Source organism: Raphanus sativus, chromosome 6 (genome assembly GCF_000801105.2).
Source record: "Raphanus sativus cultivar WK10039 chromosome 6, ASM80110v3, whole genome shotgun sequence".
In the NCBI taxonomy this organism is placed as follows: domain Eukaryota; kingdom Viridiplantae; phylum Streptophyta; class Magnoliopsida; order Brassicales; family Brassicaceae; genus Raphanus; species Raphanus sativus.
In genome coordinates this window covers 41358096-41375717 of record NC_079516.1, presented here as the reverse complement: position 1 = coordinate 41375717, position 17622 = coordinate 41358096, and the positions used below count along the sequence as shown (strand labels likewise).

At 30.0% G+C, this 17622-nt stretch overlaps 2 protein-coding genes across 2 annotated transcripts; one reads left to right on the top strand and one right to left on the bottom strand.

The window, feature by feature from the left end:
- Positions 1 to 637: 637 nt before the first annotated feature.
- LOC108808513 (uncharacterized protein At1g43920, Chloroplastic-like) lies at positions 638 to 1052 on the top strand. The gene is made up of 2 exons (XM_018580644.1): positions 638 to 751; positions 819 to 1052. Exons 1-2 carry the CDS (start codon positions 638 to 640, stop codon positions 1050 to 1052), a joined length of 348 nt encoding a protein of 115 aa, XP_018436146.1.
- Positions 1053 to 1513: 461 nt separating this feature from the next.
- LOC108808514 (uncharacterized) lies at positions 1514 to 4016 on the bottom strand. The gene is made up of 3 exons (XM_018580645.1): positions 2703 to 4016; positions 1657 to 2628; positions 1514 to 1579 (listed from the first exon to the last, which is right to left on the bottom strand). The coding sequence occupies exons 1-3, from the start codon at positions 4014 to 4016 to the stop codon at positions 1514 to 1516; spliced, it is 2352 nt and encodes a 783-aa protein (XP_018436147.1).
- Positions 4017 to 17622: the final 13606 nt, after the last annotated feature.

Genomic DNA, 17622 nt, shown 5'->3' with positions numbered 1-17622 from the left:
AAGAATACAATTTGGTAGAGATTACAACACATACGACCAGAACCAGATATTTGTTTCATATATTTTTACATATTATGTTTATCTGGTCAAGAGGTAACTGCGTTTGTAATTATTTTTACAAATTATGTATTCTTTATATATTATAAAATTTAAAATATATATATATGTTGAATAATTAAAGATTCAGTAACTATTGTGTATATAATTAAATTGGTGCGAACACTTAAATAAATTTTATTAATCCAAACAAACACTATATTTTATATGATAAATAATTAAATTTAAATAATATGTATATTTTTAATATGGGAAAATTGACTTTTTAATCCTCAACTTTCAAAAATAAGCCAAAAAAACCTTGAACTCCAAAACAGGCCATTTAAAACTTGAATTCTTAGTCAAACACGAATAAATACTGAACTTTCTTTGACCAAGCACTTTTAACACTCTAATTAATCAGCCGTTAATTAGACATTAACAGACGTTTAGTCTCAAAACGACGACGTTTTGAAAACACGAAATAACCCTAATCTAAACTCGAAAATCCCCAATTCATCTTCCTCAAATCCCTAGTTTCTCTTCATCTCTTTCTCTAACATTCTCTAACTCATCTCCTCCATCATCTCTGTGTAGCAAAATGAACCGTGGATTTCCATCAAGCTGTGGGTGTGGAGGAAGGATTACGACGTTCACATCAGGCACACAAGACAATCCCGGACGTCCCTTCTATCGTTGTGAAACCAGAGGAGAGGTAAGTGATTTTCGTGTGCATTGATAGCATTATGTGTAATGTGACCTTAATTTTCATCACTTTAAAGGATCATTTGTTCAAATGGGTGGAAGAAGCAATGCTTGAAGAGCTTGAAGATGTATTGCCTAAAGTTGAAGTTCATGAAACCGAGATAGCAAAAATGAAATCCGAGATTGAAGAGTTGATGGAAGTTGCTTTGAACAACAAAATCGAAATCCAGAAGAACAAAACTGTTATGAAATGTCTTGTGGTGTATGCTTGCGTCGTTAGTGTTGCATTTGGTGCATATGTGTTCTACTAATGTGTCTGGTTTATGCTTGCATCGTTAGTGTTGCTCTTATGAAGTATGTTCTGGTTTCAGTTCACTTATAATTATGTATTGTCTTTATAAAACTTGAGTAACTTTGTCTTTGTATGGAATGTATGAGATTATGGCTCTTTTGTCTTATGATTGAGTTTGTGTTGTTATGTTTAAGAAGTAAAAAAATCTGAGAGATTATCAGTTCTATGATGATTGAGTTTGTGTTGTTATGTCTGAAACATAAAGAATTGAAAAGACAAACATCTGAAACATAAAGAATTGAAAAGACAAAGTATCTGAAACATAAAGCATCCAAAATACAAAGCATTCAAAAGACAAAGCATTCAAAAGACAGCATCCAAAAGACAAAGCATCCAAGTACAAAGCATTGAAAGAGTCATTACAAGATTCATTAAAACATAAAACATAAAACAGAGACTTGTACGACCCCAAACAGCTCATCATACTTGTGATCCTTGAGGCATCTCTTGTGATTGTTCTTGAGACATTCCTTGCGATGGTTGTGCCTAAACAAAAGAACAATTAATAAAATTTTTTTTTAGTTATCCTTAACAAAAGAACATAGCTTGAGATGTAAATATACCTGAGGATAAAGTCTTGGGCGTCCTCTTGGCCTTTTAGGTGGTGGCAGAACAGTTGCATTTGGGCAAGTAGTTTTGTTGTGGCCTTCTTCAAGACAATTAGAACATGTAATCACACGAAACTCTCGAGATAACTTTGTTGATGAAGAAGATTCATTCTGACCTTTCTTTCTCTCATAGTTGCTTGGTCGACCACGATTTCCTAATCTATAAGGTGGTGGTAAGACCGGTAATCTATTAAGCTGAGGCCACAGCTTCATGCCTTGTACAGGCCTAATACCACGAGAGTATGTTAAACGCCACATGTTTGCAGTGTAGTAGCTTGAAACATAATCACCGAACGTCAGCCTCTTCGCCATGATAACACATGAGGCATGGATACATGGAATGCCTGTCAATTGCCACTTTATACAACCGCAAGTTCTACCAGCCATATCCACAGAATATGTAGTACCACCATCATCTATCTCATTATATTCTCCACAAGCAATATACCTTATGCAATGCTTAGACTTCTCTTTAGTAGCTTCTATTTCCTTATGTGCTCTCTTAGTGAATCTTGTCCTCAACCGTGAAGCTACAATAGCTCTTTTGGCATTACGAACCATGCACTGTCTCCTTATATCTTCTAACAACTCAAGCAAAGGCTTCTTTCTAGCTTCCTTAATGGTCTTATTAAAAGATTCACTAAGGTTGTTGAGGTTGTCATTACAACATGAACCTATTCTAAAGTAAGCCCTAGACCATGCTACAGGGTTTGTCCTAAGTAGAGAGTCATGCGCACCTGAACTATAAAGCTGTAGCGCTTTCAAATTCTCTTTGTAATCTCCTTCGGTGTAGCTGCGTGCTATTTTCCAAAACAGAATCTCTAGTTGAGGATCTTTGTTGTCTCTCTTCCAGTTCGCCAAAATGTGTCTTGCACACATTCGATGTTCAGCCTCAGGAAGCTCTTCTTTAACAGCATTCACCAGTCCCTGTAGAAACCGATACACAATCTTTATTAGTTTATTGAAGATCAAACAATATATATAACTCATCTAATTCATACCTTTTGCTTGTCCGAGATTATGGTTATCCTACCACCATTTTCCAGTCCTAAATCAGCTTTGAGAAGCTTCACAAACCATTCCCAATTGATATTATTCTCAATCTCGACCACAGCCCAAGCAATTGGGACAATTCTATTGTCTCCATCTCTTCCCACAGCAGCTAATAGATGACCTTTGATATCCCACTTCAAAAAGGCACCATCTAACCCAATTATAGGCCTACAACTCTCTATCCAAGTTTCTCTTTGTGATGTAAAACAAACATACATGCGATCGAACCTTTGCTTGCTTGTTGGAGTTGCACCTGGAATAGTCTCAATCACCACCGTAGAATACGGGTTTGTTCTCACAACCTCAGCCTGATAATCCCATATGCGAGAGAAGTGTGTTTCATGGCCAGCTTTTCTTTCCCGGTACAGCTTTGACTTGGCTTTTGCACACTGTTCTTCGGTGACAATCAGATTGAACTCTCTCTTTATCTCATCCGCCATTTCTTTCTTGGTGAACTTCGGATTTATCCGTAGTCTCTCCTCAAAAATCGAAGCAATAGAAGACCTTTTTAGCATCCTAGAGTAGCCTGATCTCAAACATATATGCTCGTTGATGTAAACTTTAATCTGCATTTTGTGCTTCCTCCTCTCATAAGAACAATACACTCGCCATGGACACTTTGTCTCTTTGTCTGAACATTTTGCACCGAGCTGTTTTGCATTCGACTTGTACATCTTGATATCGTACCTAGTCCGTAGAGAGTACCTGAGCAGAGCAACCTTGAAATCAGCAGCACAATTGAACGTTTTTCCCAGGAACAAGAGCTCTTCACTGTCGACTGTGTTAGCTCGCGTCTCCTTACGAATCACAGCTTCTTCGTCGTCATCAGATGATAATGGATCGGGAATGATATCTTCATCCCAAATGTCGTCGCCGCTGTCTGCATCACTTGCTTCCTCTGCTTCTCTAGCAACATCTCCAAAGTGAACTACTAAATCTTCACAAGCTTCTTCATCAACCCTGATTCCATTGGCCTCGTCTTCCTCTTCTAGCTGATCTTCATCATCATCGATAATAGCCTCACAATCATCTTCTTTATCCGCTTCTCCTTCTCCACTTCCTCCATCGTTTTCTCCATCATTGACTACAGTCTCTTCGATTTGAGCCTCTTCTGTTTGAACCTCTTCGATCTGAACCTCTTCGATTCGAACTTCTTCGATTCGAACATTGTCGCTTCTCTCATCTTCGACTATACTCGACCCTCTCTTCAAATTGCGAGTGCTGCGTCGTTCAGGTTGTTTATATCTCACCTTCGGCCCCATCTTCTTCCTCTTTGAGCTCTGAATTTGTGTTAGAGAGATGTTAGAGAAAGAGATGAAGAGAAACTAGGGATTTGAGGAAGATGAATTGGGGATTTTCGAGTTTAGATTAGGGTTATTTCGTGTTTTCAAAACGTCGTCGTTTTGAGACTAAACGTCTGTTAATGTCTAATTAACGGCTGATTAATTAGAGTGTTAAAAGTGCTTGGTCAAAGAAAGTTCAGTATTTATTCGTGTTTGACTAAGAATTCAAGTTTTAAATGGCCTGTTTTGGAGTTCAAGGTTTTTTTGGCTTATTTTTGAAAGTTGAGGATTAAAAAGTCAATTTTCCCTTTTTAATATTGATATTTATTAACTAATTTTTTATTCATATTGTTTTTGATCATTTGTATTGTTTATAAAAAAAAATTAATGATAACAAAGTTTTAATTGTAGGATGTTTAAAAAAATTATAATTTATATTAAAAAAAATCGATGAAAAATATAAAATTTAAATATTAATTTGTGAATATTTGTTCGAAGCTTGTATCAAAGCTTCAAAATTAAAATATTTATGTATTTGTATGGTATATAGTTTAATTTAAATGATATATGTATATATATATATATATATATATATATATATTATTTAACCTTAATATTTATTAAATGAGACTTCCTACTAATATGGTTTTGTAATCATTTGTAATATATAATTTTTTGAAATATTGCTTTTCCCAGATTGCAGAGAGTGATATATAATTGTTTTACTAATAATATCTTATACATTTTACTGTATTCAATAATGAATTTATTATATCAATATTTTATTTTATGTGACAATGTAAAGATAGATAATGATTTCTAGACTAGGTAAAACTACATTCCAATTTGTGCATGAATTACTTTCCTCGATTCGCCTTTAATCATAAATAAAAATATATAGGGTATATTCAATCGTTTTTATTAATGCTTTCTCTCAAGAGTTTTTCACTTTTTTAAGTTTGATAGCATATTAAAAACCATATTCTTACAGACTTGACCGTGACATATATATATGTCTTCCGGTTTAAAAATATTTATAACTGGGAGAAGCGTCAAACATTAATATAGACTGTGATATTAGATATACGTAATATATTATTTCACTTTTCGTTGATCCAAATAGACGATTTGGAATCTAAATATTCACCTTTTTAATTTTTATGACTGTTTTCCATAATTTTTGTATATTTTACTTTGAAAGTGAAATAAAAGTAAATGCTTATTCGATTGCTCTCAACCCAAGGTTAATTAATAGTGGTCACTATTAATATAAACCGTGATATTAGATATACGTAATATATTATTTCACTTTTCGTTTATCCAAGTAGACGATTTAGAATATAATTATTCGCCTGTTTTATTTTTATGATTACTTTCCCATAATTTTTGTATATTTTACTTCAAAGAGAAATAAAATTAAATGCTTCATTTGATTGCTTTGTACCCAAGGTTAATTAATAGTGGTCACATTTATATCGTCGATACCTAATCTCTTTGTATCTTCTCAACTGTATAAAATGTCTAACACCACCGAAAATAGATCACACCTACGACTTCTCTTGACGTTCTTTATACCTTTTAAGCAAACAAAATAATGGCTTCTTTCAGCAGTGTGACTGATCTCAAACCTTTCAAAACTATGTGGAAGATCAAGGTTAGGATCATTCGAATTTGGAAGCAATACTCTGTTGCAGGGGATTAACAATTGAGATGGTCGTTGTCGACTCTAATGTGGGATTTATTGTCTTTTTTGTTGCTTAAAATCATATTTATATGGAATATATGTTCTTATGATTTTTTTTTGGCAATGTACATTGCAGGGAGTGAAAATTCATGCGTCCGTGAAAAAGGATTTGGTGAATCGATTTGATCCAGTTCTGTACCAGGGTGATTCAAAGATATTCATCAACTTCTCAGTTGGTCACTCATGTGGTTCGTACCGAACTAACCATCTATACAAGATTTCTTTCTTTGAAACCACACGTGTGAGAAATTGTGAGTTGCCCATTGAGGTTTCTAGGTTTGAGCTTGCTAACTATCGTGATATTCTTGATGGGTCGCTCAATACGGACTACTTGGTTGGTGAGTAGTTTTTAAATTTAATCTTTTGTCATATTATATTGTACTAATGTTCATTATTGTTATGGCACAGATGTCATTGGACTGATTGTTGAAGTGTCCCCAATTGAAGTTCTCTCAATCAGTGGGAAATACACAAACAAGATTGCCTTGGAGTTAAGAAATACAGAGTAATTTTAATTTTACTGTTATTTTTAATAGACTTTTCCGTGGTATTCACCACAATCCAAACTAACCAAATACTTTTATAGTGATGAACGTCTACATACTGTTTTGTGGGGGAGTTTTACAACTGATGTTATGGAAGCTATCCAAACGCGTAGTTAGCATGCTATTATCTGTCTTATCAGATTTGGAAAGATCAAAGTTTGGAAATGTGAGCTTCAAAAAATATAATATTATCATATCACCCAATTTGTCAAATTTATTGTGTATTTACTCTTTTACTATATACACTAAATTGTATTTGTTTACCAGCTGAATGCAGTATATCAAATGCATACAATGTCTCTGAAGTGCAACTAAATCCACCCATGTCTGAAGTGCAAGATTTTCTTGCATTGTAAGTGTATTTAGTAGAAATTTTGAAACTTAATATAAAAGATTTATAATCTTTTGTCATAGTAAATTTTTTTTCTTTTTTCAGAAAAAAAAATTTAATGCATCCAGTATCTTCGTTACTAGATTACCCAAAAACGAGTTGACTTTAGCAATTGTCGACTCTAAGCCAGTTTGTAGTTACATTATTTTGATACATTAGCCAGTTTGTTGTTACATTATTTTGATATTTTTTAAAATCAATTTATTTAAACAATAACATTGGTATAACTTATAAAGAAAAGATTGAAATATTATGATCAATCACAAATCTAATTATTTTATTACTTAAACTATATTAGAGTAAAGGGAACAAACAAATGTAGTAAAAATAACTATTAAATATTAATTATATAGAATTACAAGTTATAAAAGTTAAATTATTAAACTCAACTAAAAGGTTTGTTGAAATAAAGATAATTTTCATTTTGAACATTAAAATATCTATAATTATAAATCTTTATAAAAGAAATTATATCATGTGTAACATATATGAAAATCTTACAGCACAAATAATGTTGGATAATTTCAAATTCTCATTTTAAGTATTTTGTAGAAACAAAAAAATAGTATTTGGTTATATACTTTTATATTCTTACATAGATATCCAGACTAAACAGATTTATTTACGTATTAAACACCAAAAAAATAAGCACAACCGAGATTGAATACCAAAAAAACACAAAACCTAATATCGAACCAATATTCAAACTAAACAGATCTACTTTCTTATATCTTACAAAATAACACAATTAATCATCTCATTCCGCGCTAAGCGCGGGTTACTACCTAGTACTTTGTATTTAGGGCTATTTCCAAGATTAATTCAAAACTCAAAGTCAATTCTAAAACTAACCCATATTTTTTTGAATTTTTCTTTTGTCATACTCATCCCATAAGTTCATATTATTCACGAAAATACCATTAGTTATTTTTTTCTTTCGAAAATGGGGTTTTTAACTCTCTCAACCTCATCATCTTCAAGTATTTATATTTACAAGATTATCATTTTTATCAATACCAACCACCATGAACAACCAATTTGAAATTCTTAATACACCTCAAATCAATTTACACTCATTATTTCTCAATTCTTATGAACTAAAAACAACATCTCTTTCACTTTCTTTCCATATTCATCCAAAAAACTCAAGATTTTGATTCTAACTTTTTTATGGTTTCATAGAGCCATTGAAGCTTACGATTCTTGGTAGGTAGCTTTTGTTTGAGATTTTAGGTGCTTGGAGAAGACTTATGTGTGCTAAATAAGTTAATTTACTGGTTAAAACTATGAAATCAGTTTTTTCCAGATCTGTCTGTCCAGACGACTTCCAGATCTGTCTGTCCAGACGACTTCCAGATAAGTCGTCTGGCTGTAGACGATTTACATGGAAGTTTTCTAGTCAATACAGAAGGTAGTTTTACAATTGATTTTTAAGTGTGTTTTTAGAGACGACTTACATGGAATTCATCCATCTTTGTTTGTCAAAGAAAATCCGAGACAATTTCAATGTAAATCGTCTAGGGTAAACATGTTAATTTTGCATTTGACCGAATTGTATCAAAAAGTCGTCAAGTAAAAAATTAAAAAATCAATATTTTGTTATACCTAAACGACTTTCATAGAAGTCGTCTCAGGTTAGTTTTGTAATTGAAAAATAAAATTTAAAATTTTATTTTTTTCTAAAAAACTTAAAAAATGTTTGTATTTATAGGTGACTTTGATTCGTAAGTGACTTTTTTTTTAGCTAATAAATGATAAAACATGTCTTGATTAAAATGTTTGTATTTATTAGAAATTATCTTTTAAATCTCCTAATTTTGTTAACTCACATAAAATTAAGATTTTCTTATTAAAATGAAAATATATTTACATGATTAGAAAAATGATGTGTTCTAAAACGCAGGTGCCTAGACGCCTAATCGGGTGCTTTGGCGTTAGACGGAGAACAGCCGCCACGCCTTTGACCAAACCGGTCAAATAAATTGGAAATTCGATTAATCGCTCATTTAACCGACTAATCACTCATAAAACCGACTAATCGGCCAACGAAACCGATTTTGTCATTAAAAATTAGACTTTATAAACAAGTATTCAGGCCCATATAACAAGCCTAATTGTCTTGAAAAAGAATATATCGTGTCTATGTATTTACGTATACCAGAAATATCCATCCTATAAAGTAGAAACCTTTTTGTAGTTAAGCTTTTAGATGGGATGTAAACTATCACAAAACTCTCTACACAGACGTGGGCTAACAATTATGCTATGGGCTTCCACCACTCTTGGTTACTTATATAATCCAGAAATCACTTATGAAAACAATGTACTGTACCAAATCCCAAAATTTAGAATATCATCTATGGTGTTCAATCTGGTAAACAACCAATTAAAACTGAACCGGACTGAAATAAAAAAATACTTTAGATTTAATAATACTGAATAAAATTAATGGGTGTAATTTAAAAAAACCACAATATATTTGATATGGTTCCGTATATAAACAAATCCAACTGAATAAACCAAATAGTTAAAATATAGTAGTATACTTATATATAAAATTTATAACAAAATATAATAATAAACACATAATTTATTTCATTAATATGATATTCATAATCAAAACATTGATTTTAATAATTTTATTTTTATTAAGTCAAAAAATCTTATTTTATTTTTCTTATTTTCATCAAAGTAAATAAAAATATTTTATTTTATTTTTATTGGTAAATAATTGTCTTAAAACATAGGTAAATAATTGTCTTAAAACATAGTCATTTAATAATATTATGATATTATATTTAAAAGTTAAAGTAAGGAATATATATTTATGTTTTCATAAATCTGATTTTTAATCATATAAAATTAATTTTTATATAAGATAAATATAGTTTTGGTTTTTGGTATAAAACCGAATTAACCAAAAATCGATAGTATATAAATCATACCAAACTAAATTAGATATAGTTACAATATGATAGTTAATTTTTATAAATTTAAATACAGAAAAACAATAAAATCGGATCCAAATTCAAATCCAGATTGAACATGACTAATTGCATCAATCATTTTTTGCCAGCAATTGCAACAATATTAATATATTAGTTGTGGTGTCTTGTTAAAAATATTTATGAGTGATGTCAGCAGGAACATATTAGTGGGATCGTATTTTTCCTATTAATAATACTTATGTGTCGTGTTTCAGATGGTTGTATATTGGAATATATGATAATATTATATTCCTTCTATAAGGTTTATAGTATTTTAAAATATAAAAACTAAAAACTTTAACTTTATCGAAACGGTTTAATAATTATAGTTTACAGTTTTTTAATAGTTGAATGAATCATTTTAATATATAGTTAAGTGAGTATTTGCATTGTATACCCGAACATTAAATACTACTTTCTCCGTTTTATTTTAATTTTCGTTCTAGATTTATACACACAGATTAAAAAAACATATGATTTTATATATTTTCAAGATAAAACACAATTACCTATACATCTAACCACATTTCAACCAATAGAAAAATAAAATATAGAATCTATTTAATAAAGTTTGCATTGAAACTCTAAAACGACACTTATTTTAAAACAAACTAGATCTCGACCCGCACAACCGTGCGGGTTTTATTTTCATTTTTATATGTATATATATTTATTTAGATCATTAGTAAAATACATTTTAAATTTTAATCATATATTTAAATATTTATAAAGCTATTTCAAATACAATAATATATAGTTTGCATGTTATAAATAATCAACTGTTTAAACCGTCGTACGTATTTGTTGCTTCTTATTATATATTTATCTTATTGTATTTGCATTTAGTTATTAAACATATTAATATGTGCATGAAAAACATATTTGATAATTATTTTTTATTTAATTGATGTTAAATTTTTACCCGTCTTTTAAAGCTGGATTTTTAGCAGTATTTTCTATGTTTATTCATTTTACACAATATATATTATTATATCTACAAAAGTGAAAGATATGTTAATTTTTATACATGTAGTATATAGTCTGCTAATGTTAAGCCGCTCTGTCATATTATATTTTTAACATAAATATTTTCTATTTATGAAAATAAAATTTAAAATTTTATCAATTTAATATTATTTTATCATATTAAGTTCAATATGATTAAAAAATTAACATGATTGATTGTGATTATATAACAGATAAAAATAAGATATAATATTTTATTTTTCATTTTATAAAAATAGCTGAATATATTAATGTATAATAATATTTTAAAACTAATTACGGAATTTGTTAAAATATTACATATAATTTTGAAAATTAAGATCTTTTTAAAAGATTTTTCGAAATTTAAAATATATATATTTAAAATTTAAATGAAAAGATATCAAAAAATATTATGATTAAAGTAGTTCAAAGATTAATAATGATTAAAAATATAGTGTGACCAAATCTAGTAGATAGTCTATTTTTAAGAAAATCACACATGAATTAGAATTCATGACTTATGTTTTAATATAATAGATGATATTGTTAATTATTTGGACATTTGGAAGTCGGCCAAAGAAGTTAAGAATTGTATGTAATAGTCGAGTGAAATATAATAAGGTGGTTACAAATATTATAAGAATTGAAGAAAATAAAGTTTGAAAGTAAATTGTTCGAGTACTATGAAGAATGCTGTTGCTTTTTATTTTTCTATGAGTTTAATTAGTTATAGAGTTTATTTAACTCGATGTTCGTACAGGTCAAATAAGCTAAGGATGGGATTCAGATTATAAGCAATTTATTCCATATTGTACGTGAATCAGTTTGGTAACGTAATCTTTTGTAATTGTAATTTATTTAGGAAACTAATAAATACACGAAAAAGACAAACATAACTAAATAATAGGTTTGTTTAATTTAGTGAATTTTTTCAGTGGCATTGAATTGTAAATATTTTGTAAGTTTAAGGATATTTTCATATGTGTACTTCTGTTTTAATAAAGTAGACTAGAAATTGACCCGCACGCCCGTGCAGGTTTTAAGTTTTATGTTTTTAGAAATTGATATTTTGTTTTTCATGATTAATATTATATTTTATATGTGTCATAATATAATTAATTGTATAAGTATTTGAATATTTTTAGGTTTCAATATGTCAGAGTCGAACCCAAATCAAATAAGATAATATGGTTACTTTTGGTTATTTTGGGTTTCCGCGCGGATATATTTTCCAAAAATATGTTACTATTTGTCTTTCATATCAATATTAAGGCTGAAAAAATCCAAATCTGAAGAACCAAATCTATCCCAATCCGAAAGAATAGTACCAAATCCAAACCGAAATTGATTAAATATCCAAATTATTCAATGATATATAGATAACAGAAATCGAATCTGAGCCGAACCAAAGTATTTTGGATTTGTAACCAAAAATATTTATATACTTATACATAATAATTATTTTTAGATTTAATGTATATAAAAACATCCAGAATACATATGATACTTTTAAGCTGGTTTTAATACTTAAAAATATAGACAAATAGTCAAAAGCATATATTTCAAATAGTTATAATATACTCAAAACACCAAAAATACTTAAAATAATTATTGATTATCAGTACAAATATTTAAACCAAACCAATTTTTATCTTAAGTTTTTCAAACATATTTATTCGAATTTAAATGTAATATATTATTTTGTTTATAGACTTTGAGAAATTTAAAGTATATAATGAATTTAAAATTTTTAAAAATAATTTAGATAGGTTATCCGAACCCAACAAAACCCACAAAGATCCAAATAGAATTTCGAACCGAAATTTTAAAATATCTGAATGAAACTGAAATCTTTGACCCTGGACCCAAAACCCAAATAGATCCAAACCGAATCCAAATGGATACCCGAAAGCCCACTCCTAGTCACTATTATATATCATATATATGTTATCGTATAATTAATCATATTTTATACGTACCATCATATAAGTAATCACATAATTAATAGTATTTTATATGTACCATCATATAAATAATAATATATGATATTTTTTAAAAATTAATGTGAAATATAAAAACCATAATTTTAATTGGGTATATGAAATTGGGCTTTTTATTGTATTTTTCTTATATATATTGAAAATATTATTTTAATAATGGCTGTTGGAAAAATATTTTAGTAATTTTTTTTTGAATATATGTATATTTTAAATCAATTTTTTATATAAATCAACTTTATATTATTATTTTGATTTGAAATATTTATATAAAGTTTAAATTTTGTTTTATTATTATTTAGACAAAAAATGTTTTTAGGTAATTAAATAAGTCTATTTTGTATATTTTAAAATTAGCACAAATATATAGTTTTTCATAATATAATAAACTTTCAACTTTTAATACTAAAATAAGCCCATTACTTTTTTTCTTCTTAATATACTGTTATTCATGTTTCCAAATAATATTATATTTTTATAATGTTATTCATATTTTCAAACAAATTTCATTAAAACTATTATTAAAGTTTCCAAACAATCTTAATGTGTATTTCAGTTTAATAATATAGATTATAAATCTTGATGTGCAAATCGTGTAGATAAGAAATAAACTTAATGTTTAGAATATTTTTCAAATATTTTTGTGTTAAATTATTTGATTGCGTAGTTAATTAGATCTAAACTTATTCATAGACAAAATTTATTGTAATCAACCAAACATATAATTCCTTGATAAGCATAATTACTCTAAATGTGAAACCTTAAATGTAGGGGGTTATTTTGTTAAGTAATTAAAATTTTCAAAGATTTAAGGAAAAGTTATTTGATTTCTTAACAGTTAGTTTTGAATTGATATTATTCGATTTATTTTTTTAATGATAGGTGCAAGTCTTTATGAATCACGATTTTTCTTAAACGGAAACTTGTTTTCAGCTTATTGAACATCCGATTTATTTTTCTCTTAAGGAAATTAGAATAATTATAGGTAATGAACAAAATGTAGCCAATAAAATTGATGACCAAAAACACATAATGGGCTTTGTAGTGATGCTTTGCGTAAAATGATCTTTAATTAATTAGCCCAAAATTTTTAATTAAAACCAGTGGCAGTCTGTTGTAAATAATAAGAAGAAGTGAGGGTTATTTTCCATTTGTACTTCACTTTTAATAGAATAGATTTTTTTTCTACAACGACAATTAAATTGAAACAGAGGGAATATTTAGCTATATAATTAAAGTATAACTGTTCGCTCTAAAAACTACTCCCTCCATTCTCTATTATAAGTAGTTTTAGTAAAAAAAATCCGTTTAACAATATAGGTAGTTTGAACATTTCAATGCAATTTTTTATTCATTGAATAGCGTGTGACCAATTGAATTATGTTGGTTATTTTATAATTGGTTGAAATTATGTATTAAATGATATCTTTTTAATAATTTTTTTTTAAAACTAGTGCTTTTAGCCAAAACTACCTACAATTTGAAACAGAAACAATATTACTTTTCTTCTCACATTTTTACATTGTTCCACCCAAATTAGTCACATTCTTGGTAGTTTGTTAATTTGCCGCTTTTTAATGATTTTCTGCCAATTCATTCTTTTTAATAGTTGAATGAATCATTTTAATATACAGTTAAGTAATGATTTTTATAGAAAACTGTTTTTTTTATATAATTTTGGTGCTTTTTTACATAACATCTTGTAATATAAAACATGGGAAGTATAATTTTACTGCTTCTTATTTATATTGAATATAAAAATTATAAATAACACTATATTATTTTATTTTCAACCGTACTATGTATTCTCGTAATGAACTATTATAAATCTATCTAAAAACTATTAAATCTATATATTTATTTAGAAATGTCTATATATAAAACTTGTATTATAAAATTTATTTAATGCTAAGATATTGATTTTAACATCTTATTTCTATACAGTCCTTAATTTTATATGAAATTTTTTTTTGTTTTCATATATGAAAATACAAATAAATTAATCTATTAATTAATTTATTTCATATCAAATGAAAATATTTTAGTTTTTAAAACTTTAAAATTTATTTTTATAAATTATTTGAGTGTTTTAGTTAATTTTTCAAATAATTTGTATTAAGATTAATAACTAAATTATTAAAAATGTGAGACCTAATGTTTTATATTTCAAAACACAAGTTTGATTATTATACTGTTTGAAAACGTAACTAGTAATATAATAATGTTTTACATAATTACACTTAGTGAATTTCTTGTTTTTGTTAATTATTAATAACATTTATGTAATATTACACATGACTAAATGTTATGTCCACTGTAATGTTTATGTTTTCATTTTTTTTTTTGTCATCAAACACACAGACTCATATAGACTCTGCATACCAAATTGGGAGCTCCGCATCCATGTGAACGACGAAAGACGATTGTTGTCTGGCACTACGTGCTAAACGATCCGCCCTTAAATTCTCCATCCGTGGAACATGAATGATTTGTGAACTCTGGAAACTGCTTTGTAGACTCTTAATATCCTCCAGATAATTTGCAAACGCCGGCCACTCTTCTGGTTCCGAAACCATCTTCACCAACTGAGAACAATCCGTTGCAAACGTAACCTGAAACTGTCGTAGATTTTTCATACACTCCATTGCCCAAATCAAAGCCTCCACCTCCGAGTGGAAGAGAGATAAACTGGCCCGAACATTTCGTGCCCCCATTAGTCCCTGAAAGCCTTCTAGAGTATTATACCAACCTTGTCCCGAAAACGGATCCTTATCCTTCCACGAACCATCTAAAAAGCACTATCTCCCTGGAATTGTGACAGGTGGAATTACTTGTGGCGGTAATGATCTTCTCACATTTAATTCTTGTGCCGCGGCCCACATGGTAGATTCTGTTTCAGCCAATTTTAAAGTATCTTGTGGATCCACATCCAGATTACTAAAGACCTTGTTGTTCCGTACCTTCCAAATATACCATAAAATCCAAACAAATTGATGATCATTCATCTTTGGTAAAACTCTCCAGAATAAATGGTCTATTTTAGTAAACAGCGCTTCCGAAGGAAATACATCTAGATTTGTTGGTATCTTTGATAGTGCCCATATCTGCCGAGCTGGGGGACACTCAAAAAAGACATGGCTTAGAGATTCCTCAGCATGCCCACATCTATCACACCCAATATCCCCTTGCAACCCTCTTGCTTTTAGGTTCTTTCTGACAGCAATACACCCTGATACAATCTACCATAAAAAGTGCTTCATTTTTGGTGGGCACCTCATCTGCCAACACTGAGCTTTCAAAACTTCTACCGTAGGGCCAGAGATAATCGGCTGTTTTCCTTTGTCTGGGTAGATTCTTTCGACGTCGTAACCTGATTTAACCGTGTATCTTCCATTTTTGGTGAAATGCCAACCATCCTTATCGTCCATATTAACTCTTCTAAGTGGTATACTTTCAATAATCTTCGCATCCCGCGGGTCCACCAAATCCCGAATGGCCTGTGAGTTCCAAGTCCTAGAACCTGGGATAATAAGAGAGTCCACCGTAAGTTGCGGAAACAGATTGTGTTGATTTTTGTTTGCTGGTCTCGGGCGAGTGGTTGGGAGCCAGGGATCATTCCATACTGAAATGGATGACCCTGTTCCCACCCTTTTAATTAGTCCTTTGCTAACCAGAGATCTAGCTGATACAATACTCCGCCAGCCGTATGATGGGGAGTAAGAGCGGATCGGTTCCAGGGGTGAAGCGTTCATGAAATACCGACCCTTAAAAATTCTAGAAAAGAGAGTAGTCGGCTTATTTATTAGCCGCCAAAGTTGCTTTCCAAGCATTGCCGTATTAAAATTCATAATATCTTTGAAACCCAGTCCACCCTCTTCCTTGGGAAGACACACTTTATCCCATGATTTCCAGTGTAAACCTTTAGTACTTCCCCCAGGACTCTACCAAAATTTTGCTACTGTGCTTGTCAGCTTTTTTACAGTTGTCTGTGGTAGTCGATAGCACGACATTACATAATTTGGTAGCGCCGTAACCACCGACTTAATAACCACTTCCTTTCCTCCTTTAGTAAAATATTTAAAAGTCCACCCATTGATCCTGGTATCTAGCCGATCTTGGACAAAGCCAAATACTTGAACCTTGGATCCTCCTATATTTTCTGGTAATCCCAGGTAAGATCCCATGTCACCTATGTTTTGTATACCCAATATATCACGCATTTCCTGTCTCCTGGATTCTTCAATTTTGTGTCCAAATTGGATTGATGATTTTTGGAAATTTATCAATTGACCCGAAACTGCCTCATAGTCCTTTAAAAATTTTAGTATAGTTTCGCATTCATCCTTTTGTGCCTTGCAAAAGAAAAGACTGTCGTCCGCAAACAATAGGTGAGATATTGATGGACAAGCTCTCGCTACTTTCATTCCCGTTAATTGTTTTCCTTGTTCCGTTTTTTTAATGTTTGCAATCAGTGCCTCAGTACACAGGATAAATAGATATGGGGATAGCGGGTCCCCTTGTCTAAGTCCCCTGTGTGGAGTTATAAGTCCCTTTGGTTGCCCATTTAACAGTACCCGATACTGAACTGAGGAAATACATTCCATCATTAACTTCGTCCAATGTGGATCAAAGCCCAGTTTGTTGAGTAATGCTTGAATAAAATCCCATTCCACCCTATCATATGCCTTACTCATGTCTGTTTTTATCGCCATATACTTATTTTGACAAGATTTATTAGTCCTCAAACCATGAAACATCTCTTGTGCTATTAGAATATTATCTGAGATCAACCTCCCCGGTACGAATGCGGACTGTGTTTCCGATATCAACTTTGGTAGACACACTTTCAACCTCTCACATAGAACTTTTGATATAATCTTATGCCCCACATTGCAGAGGCTAATAGGTCTCAACTCTGTCATCCTTGTAGGTCT